A 22,945-nucleotide genomic window follows, 5' to 3' on the forward strand; every position below is an offset into this window, starting at 1 on the left:
AATAGCCTAAATTAATTTCTTTTAAATATTGACTGATTTTATCTCCTTGCTGTCCAAGGGACTCTAAAAAGTCTTCTCTAGCACCACAGTTTGAAAGGTTAATTCTGTGGCGCTAACCTTTCCTTATAGTCCATCTCTCAGAACCATACATTGTTACTGGAAAAAATAAAGCTTTGACCACATGGACCTTTATTGACACGGGGATGTCTCTACTTTTTAGTATACTGTACAGATCTGCCATAGCTTTCCTTTCAAGGACCAAGCACATTTTAATTTCATGGCTGCAGTCACCATCTGCAGATTTCTATGAACCCAAGAATATAAAATCTGACACTGTTTCCATTTCTTCTCCCTCTATTTGCCAGGAAGTGAAAGGACCGTTTTTCAAGATCTTAGGTTTTGTTTTTGGTTTTGTATTTTTCGTCTTCAGCTTCAAGACAGTTTTTATATTCTCCTTTTCCATACTCATCTAAAGGCTTCTTAATTTTTATTTTCTTTCTGCTATCAGAGTGGTATCATCTGCATATCTGCAATTGTTGATATTTCTCCTGGACACCTTAATTCTTGCTTTTGATTCATCTAGCTTGACATTTTGCATGACATATCCTGCATATAAGTTAAATAAATAAGGTGACAATATGCAGCCTTGTAATACTGCTTTTTTTACTTTAAACCCATGTTATTGTCCCATGTTTGGTTCTAACTATTCCTTCTTGGCCTGCATAGTAGTTTCTCAGGAGACAAGTAAGATCATCTGGTACTCAAATCTCTTTAAAGAATTTCAAATTTTTGTTGTGATCCTTACAAGTCCAAGGCATTAGTGTAGTCAATGAAGCAGAAATAGATGTATTTTTTATTTTATTATTATTTTTTTGAAACTCTCTTCCTTTGTAATCCATTGAATGTTGGAAATTTGGTCTCTAGTTCCTCGGCCTCTTTAAAAATCAGCCTACTCTAAAATGACAAAAAAGGAAGATAATAAATGTTGGAGAGGCTGTGGGAAAATTGGAACACTAATGCATTGTTGGTGGAGCTGTGAGCTGATCCAACCATTCTGGAGAGCAATTTGGAATTATGCCCAAAGGGCAATAAAGCTGTGCATACCCTTTGACCCAGCAATCCCACTTTTAGGTCTTTTGTCCAAAGAAATCATGGAAGGGGGAAAGGGACCCACATGTACAAAAATATTTATAGCTGCTCTTTACGTGGTAGCAAGGAATTGGAAGTTGAGGGGGTGCCCATCAATTGGGGAATGGCTGGACAAGTTGTGGTATATGAATACAATGGAATACTATTGTGCTGTAAGAAATGATGAGCAGGAAGAGTTCAGAGAAACCTGGAGGGTCTTACGTGAGCTGATGATGAGTGAGATGAGCAGAACCAGAAGAACATTGTACACAGTATCATCAACATTGAGTGTTGACCTACTGTGATGGACTATATTCTTCTCACCAATGCAATGGTACAGAAGAGTTCCAGGGAACTCATGATAGAAGAGGATCTCCAAATCCAAGAAAAAAAGAAAGAAAGAAAGAACTGTGGAGTATAGATGCTGATTGAACCATATTATTTCTTTTGTTTTGGGTGCTGTTGTTTTTTTTTTCTATTTTGAGGTTTTGCATCACTGCTCTGATTTTTTTCTCTTGTAACAGGATTAATGCAGAAATAGGATTAATGTTATTATGTGTATATATATGTGTATATATATATCTATATCTATATGTATACGTATAGAGATATATAGATATACCCTATACCAGATTACCTGCTGTCTAGGGGAGGGGGGAGGGAGGGGAGGGAGGGAGAAAAATCTGAAATTGTAAAGCATGTATAAACAAAAGTTGAGAACTATCTTTACATGTAATGGAAAAAATAAAATATCTCATTAAAAAAAAATCAGCCTACTCTTCTGGTAATTCTCGATTTACATATTGCTGAAACCTAGATTACAGAATCTAAGCATTACCTTGCTGGCATGTGAAATGAGTACAATTATTTGGTGATGTCTGTATGCAAAATATATTCAGAATGAATATAAGATTATTTTGGTAGATATGTACTAGACACCAGTACATGTTTCATGTGGAAAGTTGAATACTGAAGGAAGTTTAGGAATTTTAAGAATGGGTTGTGAACAGGGAGTATATTTCAGTTATGCAGGAAATCTAATTCAAAGCAAAGGGGAGGGTAGATAGTGGTTTATATGAGGAAAAGTCAAAAGGCTATATAGTAAAACTGAAAGATAGACTGGGGTTAGAATTGGCTGGGCTTTAAATACCACATGACAGAGTTTACACAGAATCTCATAATTTAAGTCAGAAGTGGCCTCAATGGCCATCTGACCCAACCCATACATTACAGTAATTCCAACTATAAAAGCTAGGCATGTGGGTTCTTATTTCTATGCTTGAAGATGTTCAAGGAAAGAGAACTTGGCATCTCTAGGGTCAGCCCCTTCCACTTTTGGATAGATCTAATATTTAGGAAGGTGTGTGTTGTTTTTTTTCTTGTGACATAAAGCTCAAAGTTGCTTCTTTATTATTTTCCCTCATTGCTCTTAGTTCTTTCTTCTGTGGCTAAACAGAACAAGATTAATGCTCCCTCAACATGATAGCCCTTCAAAGACTTGGAGACAACTACGCTCCTTGTGTAGTCTCTTCTTTAGGTTAAATGTACCACGTTCATTCCACCATTCCTCATATGCCATAGATTCAAAGACCTTTACTACCCTGGTAGCCTTCCTCTGAACAGTCTCTTCATTGATGCCTATCTTAAGCTATGATGCCTACAACTGTACACAATACTCCAGATGACAAGTGCCAGCATAGCAGGACAATCATGTTCCTCTTTCTATAAATTCTGACCTTCTTAATGCAGCCCAAGTTCACACTGGCTTTTTTAGCTACTGCATCATCACCATGATAAATTCACATTAAGATTGTAGTCTATTAAAAACATTTAATCTTTTCTTTCTGAATAATGTTCTAATCATTCTTTGTCTACCTTATAATTTTGCAGTTGATTTTTTTAACCTATTGCTATATAGCCTATCAAGATTCTTTGGGATCTTGGGATCTTGACTATATTATCCAGTGTATTAGCTATCCCCTAGGTTTGTGTCATTGGAAAATTTGATCAGTGCCCATCTATACCTTTTTCAAGTCACTGATAAAAGTGTTAAACAGCAGAGGGCCAAGTATAGATCTCTGAGATATTATTGAGACCTCTTAACACATTGACATTGAACCATCAAGAACCACTTTGCATCTGGCCATTCTCCCACTCTGAATACCCCAGTTTGTTTTATCTAATTTATATCTTTCAATCTTCCCCTTACCTACTAGTCAGTAATCTGGTCAAAAAAAGAAATTAGTTTATTCTGATATTTTCTTTTCCTGCTGATTCTTTGTAATCACGGCTTCCTTTTAGAGATGTTTTTAAACTGTCTCTTTATTTCTCTTATCCAGAATTTCCCCTGAAATAAAAGTAAAATCCATTGTGCTATTGTTTGTAAACTCTGTCTTCTTGCCTTTTTGGAAAAAAAAATAGGGAGGTTGCCTTTCTCTAATATAGTGGTCTCTCTCCTGTATTCCGTGATCTTTTGAGCATCACTGATAGTGGCTCAGTAATCACATTTTAAAATTCTTTCAGGACCTGTGGATGTAGTTCATTCTGGCCAGATTTCTTTATCCTAGAGGTAATAGGGATTCACTTAAGTTTATTGTACAGAGAAAAAAATATGGTTAAATCTGTGCTTTACAAAAATTATTATGGAGCTTTTTTGTTGGATGTATCAGAGAGGTGAGATACTGAAGTAGGGAGAATAAGTATCATCTTCATTGGTATAACTTGTTCCAGTAGGTACTATAATTAATTTATGTTCTCAGATCCTGAAATCAGTAGTATAAGACCTAAATAGAAATAAATCCCTGCAAGTTGTGTGTTGATTTAGAAAACCCCAAATTAACATTATCAATTTGTATCATATTTTTATTTATTTTATTAAACATTTCCCAAATACATTTTAATCTGGTTCTTGGCTTCTTCTGGAGTTTTATGGCCTCATGAAGTCCTCAGGCATAGTATATAAGTCTGACACCCCTGTTCTAGATTACCTTCTACAGAAATCATACTAAAGGCTTAATGTTTGTGTGTGGGTATTCTAATGAACTATTCAGCAGGCACTTCTTACATTTTCTTTCCTTCCTTCCTTCCTTCCTTCCTTCCTTCCTTCCTTCCTTCCTTCCTTCCTTCCTTCCTTCCTTCCTTCCTTCCTTCCTTCCTTCCTTCCTTCCTTCCTTCCTTCCTTCCTTCCTTCCTTCCTCCCCTCCAAACAAACAAACAAAAAAACCTCTATGGTAATAATCCTTCAACCATAGTACTGGGGGTGACAGAAACCATGCCTTTACTGTCATCTGCTTTTATCCCAAGATGTACGAGGCAGAAGCTTGATCAAAGACATTTGCCTATATGATGACGAAGAAGTAATAACTACAGTGACAGCTTGGAAACAATCTATCTTGCTCACTAGTTCCAGAAAATGTCCATTACTCCTTAAAAAAAAAGAGCTAAACAGTCTTGAGGAGTAGGGTAAGTAAAAGCTAAAGCATCTATTTTCCAAAAGAATGGTAGAGATAATTACAGTATTGTCCATGGGGTTTTCTTTGCAGAGGTACCATGGTAGTTTGTCATTTCCTTCTCCAGTGGATCACCTTTTGCAGAACTCTCCAGGGGCCCTGGTGTCCATGGGGACACGAAGAGTTCGGACATGACTGAACAATTGAACAAAAATCCTAGTATGTAATTCCACGCTATCCTTATTTCCTTGGATCACTTCCTAGGATGAGAGTGAAGTCTTCTGAGGATCTTAAGGGGTTCTTCTTATGAGGTTCTAAATAGCTATTTAGTTAACCCGCTTATGTTGCTATCTCGAATTCTTAGGTGCTCTGCTTTCTTGACCAAACCCAGACCATTTTTAGAGCCAACAGAAGATACAGGAAACAATTGGCTCATTCTTGCTGACATTCACACATCTCTGTGGCACTCAGGAGAGGGGATGGCATGTGTGCTTAACAGGGGGAATCAATCTTCCTGCCTATCATCCTCTCTTGTCTCTTGAACAAAGTGTGTTAGTGCAATTACCTCACCCAGACCAATTACCTCACTGTAAACTGTCTTTTCCCCTGAGAAAGTTGTTTTTGAGCAGGTAGCATTTTGAGAGGGGAGCTAGATTCTCCTTTTAATTTTTCCCCCTTGTAGATTTAACAAAAGTGAGGATAATAGCGAAACTGTTGACTATAAGAAGTCTCAATGAATGTCCAGGAAAATAAAAAAATATATATATCTTTTATTTTTAACCAGAATTTACTTTTCTTCTAAGGTCAAAACTAGTCAAGAGGCAATATGAGCCATGGAACAATTTGGGTAACAGTACTCTCAAGGAGTCTAAGTGGTGAGTTAATATATGGAATATGGCTGTGGTTCATTTCTCAGCAGATTAAAAAAAAGGCAATAGCATGAAGTCCTCTGAAGCATTCTTGGATAAAAAACATGTAACATTATTCATATAACTATTAAAACAAGATTAAACAAAGAAACAACTAGGTTTCATTTGACTATACGTAGCAGGACAGACTGACCTGGTCCTCTCATTGGCACTAGACTGAAAGGTAATTCCCAGAGCTCAGTTGTAGGAAGTTAAGGAAGCCCCTATAGATAAGAGGGATATCTGCTGAGAAATTCGGGAGTGATTTCTGGACTGTCAGTGTCGGAGAGGGGTGAGAACTTGCAGCAGTTAGACCATGCTTAAAGTTCATAAGCCAAATGGAGCTGACTTTACGAGAGGAAATTCAGATCCCACATCGAAAGTGAAAAAGCCAGAGGCGGCACGTCATCCTTTCCCCCCCGCACTGCATTCCTGTCTGAAAGGACCACCAGCTCTCCTTGTGCCTTATTACTTCAGTCTCCTTCCGCAGCCCTTTTCCCCCTTCATTTATTCCTCAGGGCTTGTTACTTTCTTGGAGGGCACGGGGAGAAACTGGGGAAAGAAAAAGCAAAACAAAACAAAACAAAACTATGAGGCAGGAGAAGAGGAAGGAACTCTTCCTGCTGGAATGGAAATAACTGTCTCACGCACCTGACCCTCCCTAACTACACCAGGGCTGGGGTACCAATCTCTGTTCCTTTTCATCCTCTTCCTCCTCCTCCTAGCCAGTACCGCCCAGGCCCGGCTCATTGGCTGCTGCTACAGTGGGGAGGAGAAGGACTTGGGGGAGAGGAGGGGGGCTCTCATTAGGAATGCGGACTCCTTCCTCCGCTCCCGTAGTCTGGAGCCCAGCAGCAACGTGCGGGAAGCTGGGAGGTGCTCAGCGTTGCCGAGTAGGGGAAAGGCAGCAGCTGAGGCGGGCGGCAGCTGTAGCTGTGACGGTTTCCCCGCGCTGGGGAAGGGATGGGGGCCAGCGCACCCTTTGGGTTCTCAGCCAGCGGCAGCTCGGGTCTCCATGCCCTGCAGCCTTAGAAGCTGAGGACGTTAGTCATTAGCAAGCTAAGAGAGGACACGCACTCTCCCATTTCTTCCTCTGTTTCGGTGTGCCTCGCTCTCCTTCCTGTTCTCCCAGAAGGAAAAAGCAGGAGTGCTGAAGAGGAGTCAGAAGGAGGAGTACAGAGCATGGGGGGAGCGGCCCGAGGAGGAGGAGGTGGTGGCGGAGGCAGCTGTCCAGCGGAGCTCTGGCGGCTTCTCTTGCTGGGTCTTTGCTGTTGGGTTGCAGGCTCTGCGGCTGTCAGAGGTAAGCAAAGCGATGGGGAGGCATAGGGAAGGGAAGGAGAGCCCCGAGAAGGGAGCCAGATATGAACGTGCAGCGTGTTCTTGACAAGTTGCGTCCCGCAGCTCCGGGAACAGCTAAGCGGGTTGTGAGTGCACCCAGAGCTGTCGGTCCGAGAGGACGGACAGACCCTCGCCTAGGAGCCCAAGTTTGCCATCTGCGGCAATCCTACAAGTTGCAGCAGCCTGAACGTCTGCCCAACCCCTCTCTTCCCGACCCTTTCGTTTCACCCTTTAGTTTCCTTCCCAGTCTAGGGAGAAGAATCACTGCAGAGAAGGTAGTCCCTATAAACTCCTGTTTCCTGACCCTAGATTCTTTCTCCTCTTCTTCTGATGGGAAAAAAGGTACAAAGCCCTGGGAGAAAAAAGGCTCAGATGTACCCAACCTCCTCGACCCCTAGTTGAGCTGTCCAGGACTTACTACAGAGGGCGGGGGCGGGGATGGGTCAGCTCTAGGTGAAAAGGTGGTCTGAGAGTGTGACTTACCCCCCATCGTGAACACTCCTCTGCATTGGGCTTACTGATTCTGGGCGAAGGTAAACGGAGCCTCCAGAAAGCAATGTCAGTGCAGGAGTTCCCTCTCGCCGGGCCCCTCCCATATCTTGGGCATCCCCTGTCCCCTTCGAGTCCAAAGCACAGCTTTGGGGTACCCTATTCACCCAAGCTTGGTCCATATTTCCTCTGAGATTGGGTGTGTGCCTGTGTTAATTGGATGCTGTCTGGGAGATTCCCTGCCTGGTTCAACAGCACCTACCAAGGGAGAGGAAGGCTAGGCAATTGGCCTGCCAGTCCAGTGACCTGGCCTTTCCTTCCTCCGTATCCAACCCCCAGTGGTCTTGTCACCCGGGAACTCAATCCTTGCTGTGTAGTCCCGCCGCCTTATGGAAAGGCAGAGAAAGCTCGGCTCTTCTGGGGCCGGAGATGCAGACACCTTTTGCCTAGAACCCTCGGGCTCCAGCTGTGTGTCATTTTGCAACTGGTTTCTGTTCCACCTGAGGGAAGACGTGGAACACCAACTTAAGGGCAGCACAGGGATTTGTGTAAAAGATGTGCAGGTTCTAGTGACAAATAGCTGGGCTTTCTATGCGTCTCCCTTCCAAATAAAATCACCAGGAGTCTTTTTTTCTAATGTCTCCTCTCCCCTCCCCCTCCCAAGCCAGTTTGGCCATTGATTAGACTTAGAAAATGTTACTGTTAGAAATAATGTGCCCTATAGTTGTCTGGTGTGTGATGGAGTACAGTTGCCCCCCCTCGCCTTCTCTTTTGCTTCACTAAACCTCTTGTAAATAGCAGGGAGGTTGGAAGACCAGAGTGGTGGAAAGGACTGAGCCTGATCACAGAAGAGCCAATATAATACCGTTTTTTTCAAAAACGCTGGCTTGATTCTAGGCAGTAAAAGGGTGGTGGATCAAGCTAGGTGGTTTATAAACCATTGTATTTCCTATCAAAAAGTTTTCTTTGTTTGTTAATGGAGCAAGCTTTTAGAAAAGCAGAGAAAGTTAAAGAGTATTTCAGACACCATCCTATTTAACATGTTAAAGTACAGTTGCTGCAAGAAAATAGAATGCTTTAGTCATTCCATTCACTGTAAAAAGTGTTTCTGTGTAATACTTTAAACTTTTCCCCCCTCCTTTTAAAGAAAGGCACATTGTAGCTGAAATATTACTCTTTACCTCATTTTTGGTGCTGCACAGAATCCCACCTCCTCATGCTGTTCACTCCAGGTACTGACCCCTTCAGCACTAAGAATATGGTTTATGAAACTGTCTTGAAGGCAGCTCTAAAAAAGGGCAGGGAAAGTGTCCAAAAGCCTCCTCGAATGGAGTTTTCACTCACTGTGAAACTCAGGCTTGCATCTCTTATCTTCAAGCTCTCCTTTGAAGAGCTTCTGGAAAACATACTGCACATTCTACAGGCTTTTTATTTACAACAAATGTCTTGTACAGAACATAGTAATGTTCACATCACATGGGATGGAATGATAACTCTGACTAAAATTTCTCTTGTAACATTTCACTCACTGGGGCATGTAGCCCATTTCTCTTGGCCTGTGTCAAAGATCCCTGAAGAAATTAACAGGGAGCGGGCTTCTGAAAAACACAAAGCCACAGGCCATTTGGTTCTTAAACAATCAAGCAGCTGTGCACTGTATGCTATTGGTGTTTTCAGGTCAAAGATTATGTCTCTGTTCTTCAGGGTCTCAGAGACCCATAGTGACTTCCCATGGTTTTATATCAAAGAAAGGGATACACTTCTCTGATGTTGCCATGGAGGTCATTACCTCCACGTGCATCTTGATGGACAAAGGTCTGTTGTTAAAGGTTGTCCAAGAGAAATGCATTTTGTTCTGAGTTCTCTTTGAACTCTAAGCTTCATGTCCATTGGGACTGTGTCTTCACCAATGACCAATAATAGAATACAGGAAAAAGTCAGGTTGGACTGTATGATCTCTAAGGTCCTTTTTCCCTCTAACATTCTGTGAAGCCATGACTCTATAACCCATCTCCCCATTTCATTTGAGGGATATTTTGACAAAGAAAATATCATTCGATGGCATTTCTCACTTGTGACCTTTGTTATCTTTACCCAAGACAATATCTGCTTGCAGGGTTTCTTTTCCTTTTTGCCCCACTTCTTTTTTTTGTTTTGTTTTGTTTTTCTTTTCTTTCCCAGTTAGTTAATAAATATCTCACTGAGTACCCACAGTGATATTTCCAGATGGTTCATGCTAATTGGATTTAAAGAAGACCTATGGGAGGAGAGCTAGGATGTAGTGAGGGTAAGGGCACAAGAGAAACACACTGTTTTCCTTCCTTTGTTAGTCTGAGAATTGCCTACTCAGGTTCCTATGACTGCCAGTCAGCATGCTGAAGATGCATATTAGTTATTTGTGACTACTATGTATTTAACACTTTCCATCTTAAAAGCAGAACATTTAAAAATTATTTCTGACCTGCCAAGTGTTAATTGAATCCATGTCTAGCTGTCATGCTGATTGTTTTTGTTCTTCACTTTAATATATATGTTTTTTTTTAAATCAGATTTACTGGTATGTCTAGCTATGATTCCTGTACTGTATTTGGAGAGCTGCATCAAAGGCAGCCAACTCATTGGATACAGGGAAGAAAAATATCCTAGGAAGTAAGTCTAGTTTATAATGAGTTGATTTTAATTAGGTCACCCATTTAGTCACTTTGGACACTTTCCCTCCCCCATAACTTTTCATTTGTACAAATGGGGCAGGAAATCAACCATCATTATGTAGTTATAACGGAGTAATGTTGTTATTTTTTCAATACTTCAAGAAAACCAAGGTTCCATTGGTATGGACATTTTCCCTACATACCCATATTATAGCCCCTGAAGTTGTTTTTTGTGAATTCTACAGATAAAAACCAAAACAAAAAGAATTTATTACCTAGTGACAAATCCTTCTGATAAGCTTCATCTATGTACTGTATGCTGTTGGTGTTTGCAGGTCAAAGAATATGTTCTTCAGGGTCTCTGAGACCCATGGTGGCTTCCTTTGGTGTTATATCAAAGAAGGGATGCATTTCTATGATGTTGCCATTGAAGTTATTAATTCAGGTGATACCAAATATCCATTTTCAATGAAAACTTGAAGTCTTTTTTTCACACATTACAGCACTTGTGCTTGACAATGATAACTCCAAGTTGTCCGTATGCTATGAAAAGACACCAGAGAAGAAATTTTTGGAGGATGAATGAGGTTGTCATATATAAATAAGCAAATCCATCAATCCATTTAGCTTTATTTATTCTGCCATCTTTACATGTTTAATGCCTACAACCTGTCGTATTCCCATTACACTAAATATCTATACCTCACAGGGCTGCAGTGGGACTAAAGTTTCTGCTTATTTGGTCATACTGTTCAACCCTTGAGGTTTCCCATCCCAGTAGCCTCTAACTTTCCTACTTTTATCATAGTTGTCTGCATTCTAAATCAGTAGTTCTTTAGCTCCTCACTTTTTAAGAATTAGAACTTTGCCTTTAATTGCCAGACATCATTCATTTAAATCCCAATATCCTAACATAGGCAATGCTTCTTCCTCCACTATTTCTAATGTCTAATTACTTTCTTTATGGTGCTTAAATTTTTTCCAATGCTGTGGGAAAACCAAACTCCACACCTCTTCCAGGTGTTGTTCTCCCTTCTAAAAATGATCACATCTGAAAATGCAAGATGCATGCTTTTAATTTTCTGCAGAGAAATAGTACTGCATGTTTTGTTGTGGTTTTTACATTACTACCTTATAGCTCTTAAGTTTTACTCTACCTTTCAACCTTTACCTTAATTCTGTTCTTGCAATAGTGCTGATTTTTTGTAGTTGAAAGTGTGAAAAGAAGAAGATGGAATTTGTAGGGAGAAGAGATGAGCATCAGACTCCCAGGCCCCAACAGTAAATCTACATTAGACCTTGTCCATCCAGGCACGTGAAAAAAGATGATGTTAATGAAAGTTCCACCTTGAATACCAGTATGTGTAAGACTCCTTTGTGCTCCATAGCATACAATAAGGGGGAAGAGAGGAGACCAGGCACTCTAGGAGCATACACTTGCATTATCAAAGAACTTTAGGTGCATTATCTTCTGGTATTCAGATCACTCCTGAGCTATGAGGGAAAATATTCCATTAAATTAGATTGTGCATTTTCACCCACCTGTAATGGAATGATACATTTACTTCCTCTTCTCCCTTTCTCTTTGCCTCTTTGTACTAATGGCAGCATAGAAGTATTGTGAGTAACTTTCTCTGAGCATTTTAAAGCTTATATTCTAATCAGGGAATGCCCTTGCATGACCACCTTATCTACTCTTTAATTCACAGTACAATTGTGAAGAAAATACTTTATGAATTATAAAGCTCGATATAAACATGAGCTATTGCTATTAAAATAGCATTTATTATCAAATACCTCTCCTGTAGTCTTTGATACCCATCCATGGCATAGAAGTGAGCCTGGTTTCTCAAAATATATTCTAGAAAAGTGTAAGAAAAAGTGTAGAAATATTTGGAACTATGATCCGAGGGACAGACTGAGCATCTATGGTCTAACCATAACCACCTGACCAAACACAATAGGGCTCATCCTGAGAATACTGGCTAATGAATGATAACTTGTTTTTTGTTTTGTTTTTGGTGGGGTCATGACTAACAATAAACAATTACTAAGATATATAGGAGGTTGTACTCTGTCAGCAGAGGGAGCATGGTCACTGATACGATTCTTGATTCTTCATGTATTAAAGTAAAAATTATAATTATTGTAATTGGCATCATCATCAACAGCATGTAGCCACAAATGGAAATAGGCCCCAGTCTCATTGCTTAAAGAGACCATTAAAACTGTTGGCATACCTGTCTTAATAGGACAAAGTATATGGCCTTACTGGAATGTGAAAGTGTTAGTGTTGATGGGGAAAACTCAGTAGATCATTTGTCACTGAAGTTAATCCCCAGGTTTTGTTTTATTTCATTTTGCTCTTTTATTTTACTGGTCATTGTAGAAAAAGAAAAGAGAAATAGAAGAGTGGAATTCATATGGACGTCAGACAGGAGATGAGATGTATATTAGATGGTAGACGGTTATGTAAGAGATTAAAGAAATCCCTAGATACATTCAGAACAACCTCAGAGGTGCATGTGGTACAAAAGCAAGCATTTGATCAGCATCCAGGCTGATGCACTTTCGACTTAGAGTAACACTTACAATTCAGAATTCTGCTTCCTAATAGGATAACTCACCCTCCCTCTCGTTTCTCATTTTAGAATTTCAATAGGAAGTATTACTCTCAGATTGAACACACTATCCATGGAATGGCAGGTCCTTGGGGACTATTTGTTGCATCCCTTGTATTTTTAGACTTATTTGCTGGAGAAATGTGGAGCATGAGATTTGAGAATAGATTGTTAACACCAGAGGCTGCTGTTTCTGCTGTTTTGGGTACTCCTGCGGCTGCTCTTGTGAGGCAGATGGCTTGATTCATTTATAGAAAATAGATATTCGTTCCATTTTGCAGTTCTACTTTCCAAAGAACTTTTAATTGTTTGTGCCACATTGCCTCATATGGTCTTATTGTGTGTGTACACATATACATGCTGTGTGTATAGATAATTTTCAGAATTAGACGGGTGTTGATGTACTCAGTTTGTACTGTAGCAGAAGTCCGTGCAGAACTCAGCCCTGATTTTGGAAAGTGCTCCTTGAAAGGAGGCAAGGAATGGTTAGAGTTACAAGTTTATTCAGGAAACTCTCCTCGAACTATGTCCTCTGTTCATCACTTCCACTTTCCCTCAGCAAATAACCAGTAATCCTTTGGGATTTCTCTTTTATCTCTTCCATTTCTCCTTCTCCTTCCTTTTTCTTCCCTTTCCTTTTCCTCTCCCCTTGCCTTATCTTCTCTCACCCCTCTCCTTCCCCTTCCCCTCTGTCACTTCCTCTTAGCCTCCCTTCCTTTTTCCCCTTCTCCTCCCCCTTCCTACAATTGTGCTATTTGACTATATGCTACCAAAGAGAATTGTTGGCAAAATGCTCCCAAACTCAAGGATCCAATGAAAGTGGTACAGAGTGGACCTAGGATTAGTTACAATGGAAGAGGACACCACACCACATCATTGTTTCTGGGGTCTTTATCTCTCCCATCTTCAAACTGAATATGCCCCAGGTGCAAAAATTAATAATTATAGTCCACAACAGGATCTACTAAGGATACTATACCTTTTGTGAGAGAATCAAGGAATGACATGGCAGCTTCTAAGCTTGGAAAATGATCAGTTTCCTATTGCAATCCTTTTAACAAATGAGGAGATTGAAATAGTGCACATGATAAATAACAAATCTTCACCCTGAATTCTGACCCACTGGCTCCAATTTTCTAGTTGGTATAAATGGTGTTTAGAGGCTGTTAGCTGGTCTCTGAGCCAGGAAGACCTGGCTTCTGATTTCACCTTTCAATGCTATTTTGTTGTTGTTTTCAAACATGTCCAACATCTTATAACCCCATTTGGGTTTTTCTTGGCAATGATATTGGCGTGTTTTGCCATTTCCATCTCCAGTTCATTTGACAGATGAGAAAACTGAGGCAGGGTGAAGTGGTTTGCCCAGGGTCACAGAACTGGTAAGTGTCTGAGGCTAATGAATTTGAACTCAGGAAGAAGAATTTTTCTGACTGCAGGCCTGACACTCTATGCACTGAGCCACCTAGTTGCCCCAAGTGCTCTAGGTACCTCTTTTGGACGGTAAGCTGTACTAAAGGTGTCAGGCTACATTAGCAGAGGAGATTCCTGTCCAAAAGGTCCCTATTCCAGTGAAAATCTTAAGTCTATATCCTATCCCTATTAAGAGGGTAAGCGAAATATCTTGTTGGATCAGAGCACCTTGGAGACACAATTCTCTGTGGATTGCCAATCAGCCCCTGAATTTGTGAGAATGCATCACAATGTACTGTGAGAAATACATTGTGAGAAAGCATCAACGATAAGCATATTTGTATAAAGGAAGGACTTTGTGGAAAACCCAGCTGTTGTTTGGATTAAAATTTCTCATTTGGGATGAGTTCGAAGGAAAATGGCATTATAGAAGATGGGATATAGCCAGGAAATGAATCCAAGGCAAAACAGTCATTATGATGACTTGAAGTGTCCATCGAGCTCTTGGATAATGGTGTTTTGAATATTATCTTCCACAATTTAGAGTTTGGTTTTGATCTTTCATTAATTTAGAGGTTCTTAAACTTCCTTTTTATGTCTATTATCTCTCTTTGGTAATCTTGTGAATCCTGTGGATCCCTTCTCAGAATAACATTTTCACAAGCATAAAACAAAATACATAAAGTTACAAAAGAAAATAAATAATAAATTAAATAGTTATAACAGGTTTTTAAGTTAATTGACTGTAGTTAAAAATCCCTACACTATGAGGGTTTAATTAATAAAACAGGTAAATTGAATGTGCATTATGTTTAAAGAAAAAATGTGGAAGATGGTTTACAATTGTTTGAAAATCATAGGGAACTTATTTACTTCTCCAGTGTATATGTTTTAATATTTTTAAGGGGAGGAATGGCTAGGCATTAAAACCTTATTTGTAGATTAAAGTTGTAGAACTTCTAAGTGATAGTATAGCTATCAATACTTGGAATTTATATGATGAACCTCATCCATTTACTTAGGTAGGCAGTATAACCTTTTCACTCCTGATCTGAGAGTTTAATGAACCTCTGTGTGCATCCTGCCATCTGGTGATCATCCCTCTGACAACGAACCTATCTTTGCCTAGAGAATCAAGTTTCCCATCCTGCAGAAATGCAATCCTTCATCAGTCTGGTTCCTCAAGCCTTTATAATCTGATGAGGACCAGCTAGAGCTTGTTTCTCTCTCGGCACAGATATCAAGATTCACAGGTGACCTCCACACCTTCATGATTCCAGTAGGACTTTAGTGGAAGATCAATAAGATAGTAGCAACCTTAGCTGGCTCCTACTGGGGAGCCAATGTCAAGTTATGATTGGCAGCTGAAGCACAAAGTTCTCAAAAATGCCTATAAATGACACAGGTGAGCAGAGATTCTTTAGGCAGGTAAGCACTTACAGAATATTCTATTCAGCTGGGGGACAATATCAGGTATATGTCTTGACACAATCACTTTGGATGTCCTAAATGACAGAAAAGAGGTGGTTCTGTCTTCCACAAGGACATCTTTAAAAAACAATTGGTAGGGGTGGCTAGGTGGCACAGTGGATAAAGCACTGGCCCTGGATTCAGGAGTACCTGAGTTCAAATCTGGTCTCAGACACTTGACACTTAGTAGCTATGTGACCCTGGGAAAGTCACTTAACCCCCATTGCCCTGCCAAAAGAAAACCAACCCCAAAACAAAACAAAACAAAACAAAAAAACCAATTGGTAGAATTCTAAAGGTTTTTTTGTTTATTGTGTTTTAAGGGAGGAAGTTATAATCTAGGTGAACCCTTTTATTTTGCTAATAAGCTAACTGAGGCCTTCGGAGTTTAAATGAATTGGCCAAAGTCAAAGTTATGTAAAGAAATAGAAGATCTAGGCCTAAAATTCAGGTCATCTGATTCCTGTTTTGTGATCTTTCCAATAAAATAATAACAATAATAACAATAATAATAATAATAAACATTTACATAGTATTTTAAAGTTTGTAAAGTACTTTACATACTTATACCTATACATACACATATACACATTCATAATATACATATACAAGTACATATATATGTATACTTATGTATATATATAGATACACACATCTCTCTCTCTCTCTCTCTCTCTCTCTCTCTCTCTCTCTTTCTCTCTCTCTGATCCTCAAATTAGCCCTACATTGGAAATTAATTCATACCCAGAAGTAGAAAGTTGGAAAGAAGTAGGCTTGATTTAAGCCCAAATTTGAAATCCAAACCAAAACATGCATCATCCTCATGGAAAACCAATCTTCCCTGCCACCAGATGGAGTATTGATAAGATGTGGTGATTTCTTTGTTTTACTTTGTTTTGTTTTCTGGAGATAAGAAATAAAAGTCTTGATTTAATTTTCTTACTGACACTCTACAATTGAAGTAAAGCACATTGGATGTCATCATTGAAGAGGGAAGAACTAGCTAGCCTCTGAGTGAGATGGGGAGGGTGTTCTACTGTTAAGCCTTTCTAAAAAGAGCAAATTCTATCTGAGAGGCTCTATCAGTTCTAGAAAAATAACTAGGATGAAACAATTCAGATTGCTTATACAAATAATAATAGTTGCACCTTTCATTTTTATTTTGTTCTGTTATATATACTACGCTGTTTCTTAAAAGAAACAAACACTTATTTTATTCATCTTTACATGCTACCTGGGAGAGAGCTATTATTATGCCCATTTGAAGGGAAGAAGAGGTAGTTGAGACCCCAGGAGGTGATGGGAATTGCCCAGGATAATGTAACTGTTTAGTAAGACAGGATGAAACTAGATCTCAAGTCTCTATCTGCCATCCCCATATTCTTTCTACTGTATCACTAATAACTTATTTTACTGAAGTAGAGTCACATTTCCAAGGGAATAAGAGAATGTTTACCCCTAGCGTGAATTTGATATATGGCCTTCAGATGAGGGTGAAGAGGGTCTGAGGGGAGAGAAGAAATATAATAATTTCAAATCTGAAAAGCTCTTGTTTTGCCTTCATGCTCAGGATTTTGTATGTTTAACACTGTTCTAAATAGCAGCCAGTGCTGTGAATAAAAGGGGCCATAGAGAATCTGTTGAAAGTGAATGGGAAAAAAATAATCATTGTGAGTATATAAAAACAGCATAGTAAAAATAGAATATTTTGTTTTTAATAAGTTTGGGATTAACTGATATGCAAAATATTTCTAAGATTAATGCTAAGTAGTAGTGATTTTTTTAAAGTGAAGGGATTAAAGTAATTTATTCAGATAAGTGTGAACATAAAATTATTCATTCTTTTTTAAAAACACCATTAGAGACCTAAAACTTTGCAAAAAATATTGATTTGCATAAAGCATTTCCTCAGTCTGTTTTACTTTTTAAATGGCTTGCTTTGTTATCAAATTGTGTTTCTTTTTCTTTCAGTGTGGTTATAATAGGAGATTAAAGTAGCCTAAATTGGGTTTGACAAGTACTGTAACAGAACACTGCTGTCTGGCCCTCAAATAACAATTTCCATGAAGTGTGTCCTAAGGAATTATTTTACCTATTTTTTAAGAGAGAAAGCTGTTGGTTTTTCCTACGTCAAAAGAAAACTATATTAGAAAAAAAAAAAGAACAATTACTTCTCAGGCATTTTGGGGGGGAAGAGGCTTAAGTTAGGTGAACTGGGAGTACCTATTTCTAAACAGAGGGCCTTGTTACTCAGTTTTCTTTAGACTATAAACTCCTCAAAAGAGAAATCTCACACAAAGACTGTTTAAACAGATCAGGAGGTTCACAGGTTTGTCAGTGAGCATTATGTGGATAGGTTGTATTATGGGCTTTATATTAAATAAAGGACACAAATAAACAAAGCATTTCAATGCCTCTTAGAGAAGAAAGAGCTTTTGTGTTTTCTTGCCTTTATTTTAAAGCTTGATATACACATTGTGTCTCTTTAATCAGTCAAGAAACCTTCCTAAATCACCTACTATGTTCCAGGCTTTGATAAGCACTGGGGACACACAAAAAGGGCAAAAGACAGCACCTGTTGTCAAAGAGCCCACTGTCAAATGCCTTATTTAATCTACTGAAGAACTCCAATAGCTCGTGTGGAACAGGATTCTATCCCCAGTTTCTGATAGAAGTTGACATTTGGAATGGGTGAAAAATTATATCTATGTCTATACATACATCTACATCTGTGTCTGGATCTACACCTGTACCTATACCTGTATGTATCTGTATGTATACATGTGTACTTGCATATATAGTGTTTATCTAATGTATGTTTATGTACATACATATATGTGAGTATACAATATATGCACACAAATTCAGAGAGATCTGTTATATAAGTTCTTAAAGAACTCTCATGCTCTGCTTTATTTATAATTTCTCAATCTGAAGTTTTGGGGGTTTTTTGACTGTTTTCTCTCACAACCTAGCTAATGTGGGAAGGTTTTCCATGAATAATCATGTATTTTGAAATGCTTGAGTTCTAGTGGGTGGGGGGGTGGGAATGAAGGAGGAAGAGAAGTTGGAACACAAATTTTTTTTAAAAAATTTATGTTAAAATTTGTTTTGACATATTTTGGAAAATAAAATTCTATTCAATAAAAAAGTATTCTAAAATAAAAAATATAATTTTAAGTTACCCATTCTAATAGCATTAAAATTTTATACCATTTTTCCAATGATTCTTCAAGCAGGATAGATCCCAAGCAAAACTGAAGTTTTCAAAGTTGAACATTGGAAGATGGTCACTTTTCTTTTCAATGAATAACTGTCTTCCAAACTCCAAGTTCTCATCTTTACCTGGTCCCCCCAGACTCCCGCCCCATTAAAATGTTATTCAGAAAAATTGAATGGGGCTAGAAAGGAATATACCTTTTTCTCATTGGTACATGACATATACACAAAAATTGACTACGTATTAGGGGAAAAAAACCTCACAGTCAAATGTAGAAAGTCAGAAATAGTAAATGCATCCTTTTCTTTTTTTTTTTTTTTTTTTTTTTAGTGAGGCAATTGGGGTTAAGTGGCTTGCCCAGGGTCACACAGCTAGTAAGTGTTAAGTGTCTGAGGTCAGATTTGAACTCAGGTACTCCTGACTCCAGGGCCGGTGCTCTATCCACTGCGTCACCTAGCTGCCCCCTAAATGCATCCTTTTCAAATCATGATGCAATAAAAATTACATGTAATTAAAATGTTATTCAGATTAATGACTGAGTATAGTATGTAGTATTAGTACTTAAAGCAGTATTTGCATTTTAACAAATTTAAGATCTTTCAACTAGAGTTCTCATATTGGGTTTTTATCAATAGTGTCTGGATATTTTGTGCACTGTTAAAGTACTTTAGGCTTTAGATATTAGTGTCCTCTCAATATCCCTCCAAAATGTTCATTATTTTTATTTTATCAATGCTTACTATTAAGGTTCCTCAAGGCAGGAATTGTTTCATTTTTGCCTCTAAATCCCCAACACTTAACACAGTACTTGGCACACAAATATGTGTATAATAGGTAAATGTTGATCGATTGATTCAAGTAGCAATCTCCAGCCCTGGCCTGGAATTCCTTCAAGCAAGTGCAAACAATGAAAAGAACTTGTTCCATATGAACTGATCTCTCTTAAATGAATGTCTAGCTCACAGTTTAATCATGAGATGGAATTGATCAGGTTGCAATTGCTCTTGTTTGAGTTATGGGAGTTTAAAGACTTTCACTAGGTGGCACATGGTTTATTGGCCAATATAGAAAAACAGGACATTCTTAAAAAGCAATAGACTGAGAGCCAAGAGACCTAGACTCAGAAAATGCTCAGAGTGTGGTGTATTGGAAAGGGAACTATAATTGCAATCAGAAGAACTGGGTTTGTGGCCAAGCTTTTCCATTTAATAGTTGCCTGTTTTTCTGCAGATAACTTAACATTTATGGTTCTCAGTTTCCTCTTCTATAAAATTAAGGGACTGAAATAAATGATCTCTAAATACCCTCCTGGGTTAAATATTGTATGGTGCTGCTTGGGTTGATGATACTAACTCATTTTGTGTGACCCATTTACTTTATAGTTGAAGAAACTGAGTCTCAAACATGGGAAGTATCTTGCCCAGTGTCACACGGAAAGTGGGTAAAGAAAGAACAATGATTGACTATAGGTCAGAGCTTTCTAATACACCAGCTTCTTATTCGGTGACCAGTCAGTTGAGTGATAGTCCATGACCTTGCTTCAGTGTCCCTAGACTCCCTGAATATGAGGTAGTGGATTTTGTTTCAATTTCATTTCTCCTTTAATCATCTGCTAAAGGCCACCTCTCCCAAATTTTCCTGAGCTAAAAAGGCTTTGGCCAAGGGCTGAGCAATGGGTTGAATGTATAGTTTCTAAGGACTAGTATCACAAATTTCAGGAAGGTTCCTCACCAAAGGTTGGGCTATTGTATGGCATTTTGGCCATTGTGAGGACTAAAGCCTAGAGAGATTTCAGTTTTCATGGTCAAAAAGTACCCATACTGAAGAAATTACAGATAGTTTTATGTACATGATATATTGCATATTTTGAGGCACCTATCTTGAATTGAAACACAGCATGGCATAGTAGAGAGCCCATCTCAAATACAGCAAGACCTACATTCAGTCCCCACTAATGACACATATTGACTGTGTGACCCTAGCTAAGTCTCAACTTCTAAATGGTCTAGATAATTTTTATCATTCTAACTTTCAAAGAAGTTGCTGGGGCAGCTAGCTAGGTAGCACAGTGGATAAAGCACCGGCCCTAGATTCAGGAGTACCTGAGTTCAAATATGGCCTCAAACACTTGACACTTACTAGCTGTGTGATCCTGAACAAGTCACTTAACCCTCCTTGCCCCACAAAAAAAAAATAAAAAAAAAATTTAATTGCTGACTTGTATTGGCAAAAGGAATTTCATTACTCACGTATTCCTTATAGTAATGAAATCGCAGGTCCAGGCCATGTCCCTATAAATATTGAATTATTACATTTAAATACTAATTGGAAGAAAATCATAGACTCTAGAGGGTACCTGGATTAAAGAAAGATCATTAATCCAGGGCACTACATAGTACTTTATTTTTATAGTTTTAAAGCACAAATTGTATAATATTTTCTATTACAGCCATTTGTAAGGGATAAAGGCTGAACCTGCAATTTCATTGCTATGAGGAATTCCTAGGTGAGGAAATTTCTTCTACAGTGCAGGTGGGTGCCTTTTCTGACACTTAGCAACTTTGGAAACTTCACAGCTAAAAGGTAAAGGGAGTAGGACAGTGTCATACAGACAGTATTTGTCAGACATAGAACATGAATACCTGTCTACCAGCTTCCACGCCAACTCACTCTCTATACCATGCTGCCTCTATCGGTCTGGTGTTTGATTCTCCAACTGGAATGAATGTAAGCTCTATTGGGAAGGGACCAGGACTTTATCTCCCTCCACTGTGTAAGGACTGCTTAATAAATGTTTATTGTTTACATAGGATAGCAAATTGATTTCTTACGCTGCAGACTATCATGTATAGGCTAAAATTGAAGTGAAGAACAGCAGAGTTTACATTCTGCTCTGACACTTGATAGCTATATGATCCTGGACAAGTCATTTAACCTGTATCAGACTCAATTTGCTAATCTATAAAATGCAGATAATAACTTCAGAGAGTTAAGATGTGCCAAAAGTTTTGTGAATCTTAAAACTCTATATAAATGCTGAGTTCTTAACCATTTTTGCATTATGCATGGTAAAGTCTATAGACCTCTTCATAGAGTAACGTTTTTAAATAATTTGAGGTAATGCTAAATTTCAGCATTAGAGGAGAATGAAAACAGATAAATAGATGAAATATTTAAAATGTATATATAATATAGGTGTGTGTATATGGGTGCATACATATGTATGTATATACACATCTATAAAGAGATATATTCATTTATGTAATATTTTATATTATAGCCATTTGTGTGGTATGTGTATATATGCGCACACATTTTCTGCCACTCAAATTCACTGACTCCCTGATCATAAACCAAAGGTTAGGAAATCCCTGATATAAATGCTAGCTATTATTTTATATTTATCATTATCAGTATTATGGACATCATAGAATATTTTATTTTTAAGGATCCTGTTAGTATTTTAGAAACCTATTTATAGCAAATATTAGATTCAAGACTGCTAATAATCTTTTGTACTTATGTCCTCAAATAAAATACATAGCCACAGATAATTGTCATAGCCACTGATAACCGTCAAGTTAATACCATTAGAGAATTTCCTAATCTTCCTTATTAACTATCACAAATAATCTTCTGCTATATGTATAGAGATGTATATGATGCTGATTGATTTCCAGTTTCTGAATGTGAAATCTATGTATAAGGTGGGGTAGCTTGGCTTTGACGAACTGCTGAGCTGTTGAGCAAAGGGATGCAATGGTCATTCAAAGGACACTAGGTGGTGCAAATTTTTAATATTCATCTTATGCTGTGCTTTCTGGCAAAGGCTACTGGTGTAGACTAAACAAAACGTAACTTTGAAAGACCCACCTGCTTGGAATAAACTGAGAAGGATATTGAAGATGGCAATTTCTTATTCTTACCCCACTCAAGTTTCCCATTTTTTATTAAGAAAAAAGAAAAGAGTTTGAAATCTGTGCCTGTCTTGCGAACAATTAAAAAGAATTCTTCTCATTTGAAACTCAGAATGTAAAGTGAGAAAAGCACATCATGGTGATTATTCCTACAGGACCTACCTATGCTGGGGAAGGTGTTAGACACCTGGCATTAAGGACTTGGCATTCTTGAAGATTGGGTGCCAAAATATTCAGAAGTTGTATATTTTTAGCAGTGATTTGGGAAAGAAGCTTTTTGGGAGAAAGATGGGTGGTCATGTTGTCTCTAGCCACCTGCCCAAGACATTTCCCAGATGAAACTG

General features: G+C 38.4%; 1 protein-coding gene across 6 annotated transcripts in view; it reads left to right on the forward strand.

The window, feature by feature from the left end:
* The first annotated feature begins 6,665 nt into the window (after positions 1-6,665).
* UNC5D (unc-5 netrin receptor D) overlaps positions 6,666-22,945 on the forward strand; it is an 821,905-nt gene continuing 805,625 nt past the window's right edge. For all 6 annotated transcript variants that reach the window (XM_043988293.1, XM_043988296.1, XM_043988295.1 and 3 more), the window contains exon 1: positions 6,666-6,785. In XM_043988293.1, coding sequence (XP_043844228.1) covers positions 6,668-6,785 — 118 coding nt within the window. In that variant the 5' untranslated portion in view covers positions 6,666-6,667. The remainder of the gene's footprint in view (positions 6,786-22,945) is intronic.

Source organism: Dromiciops gliroides, chromosome 2 (assembly GCF_019393635.1).
Source record: "Dromiciops gliroides isolate mDroGli1 chromosome 2, mDroGli1.pri, whole genome shotgun sequence".
Taxonomy (NCBI): Eukaryota; Metazoa; Chordata; class Mammalia; order Microbiotheria; family Microbiotheriidae; genus Dromiciops; species Dromiciops gliroides.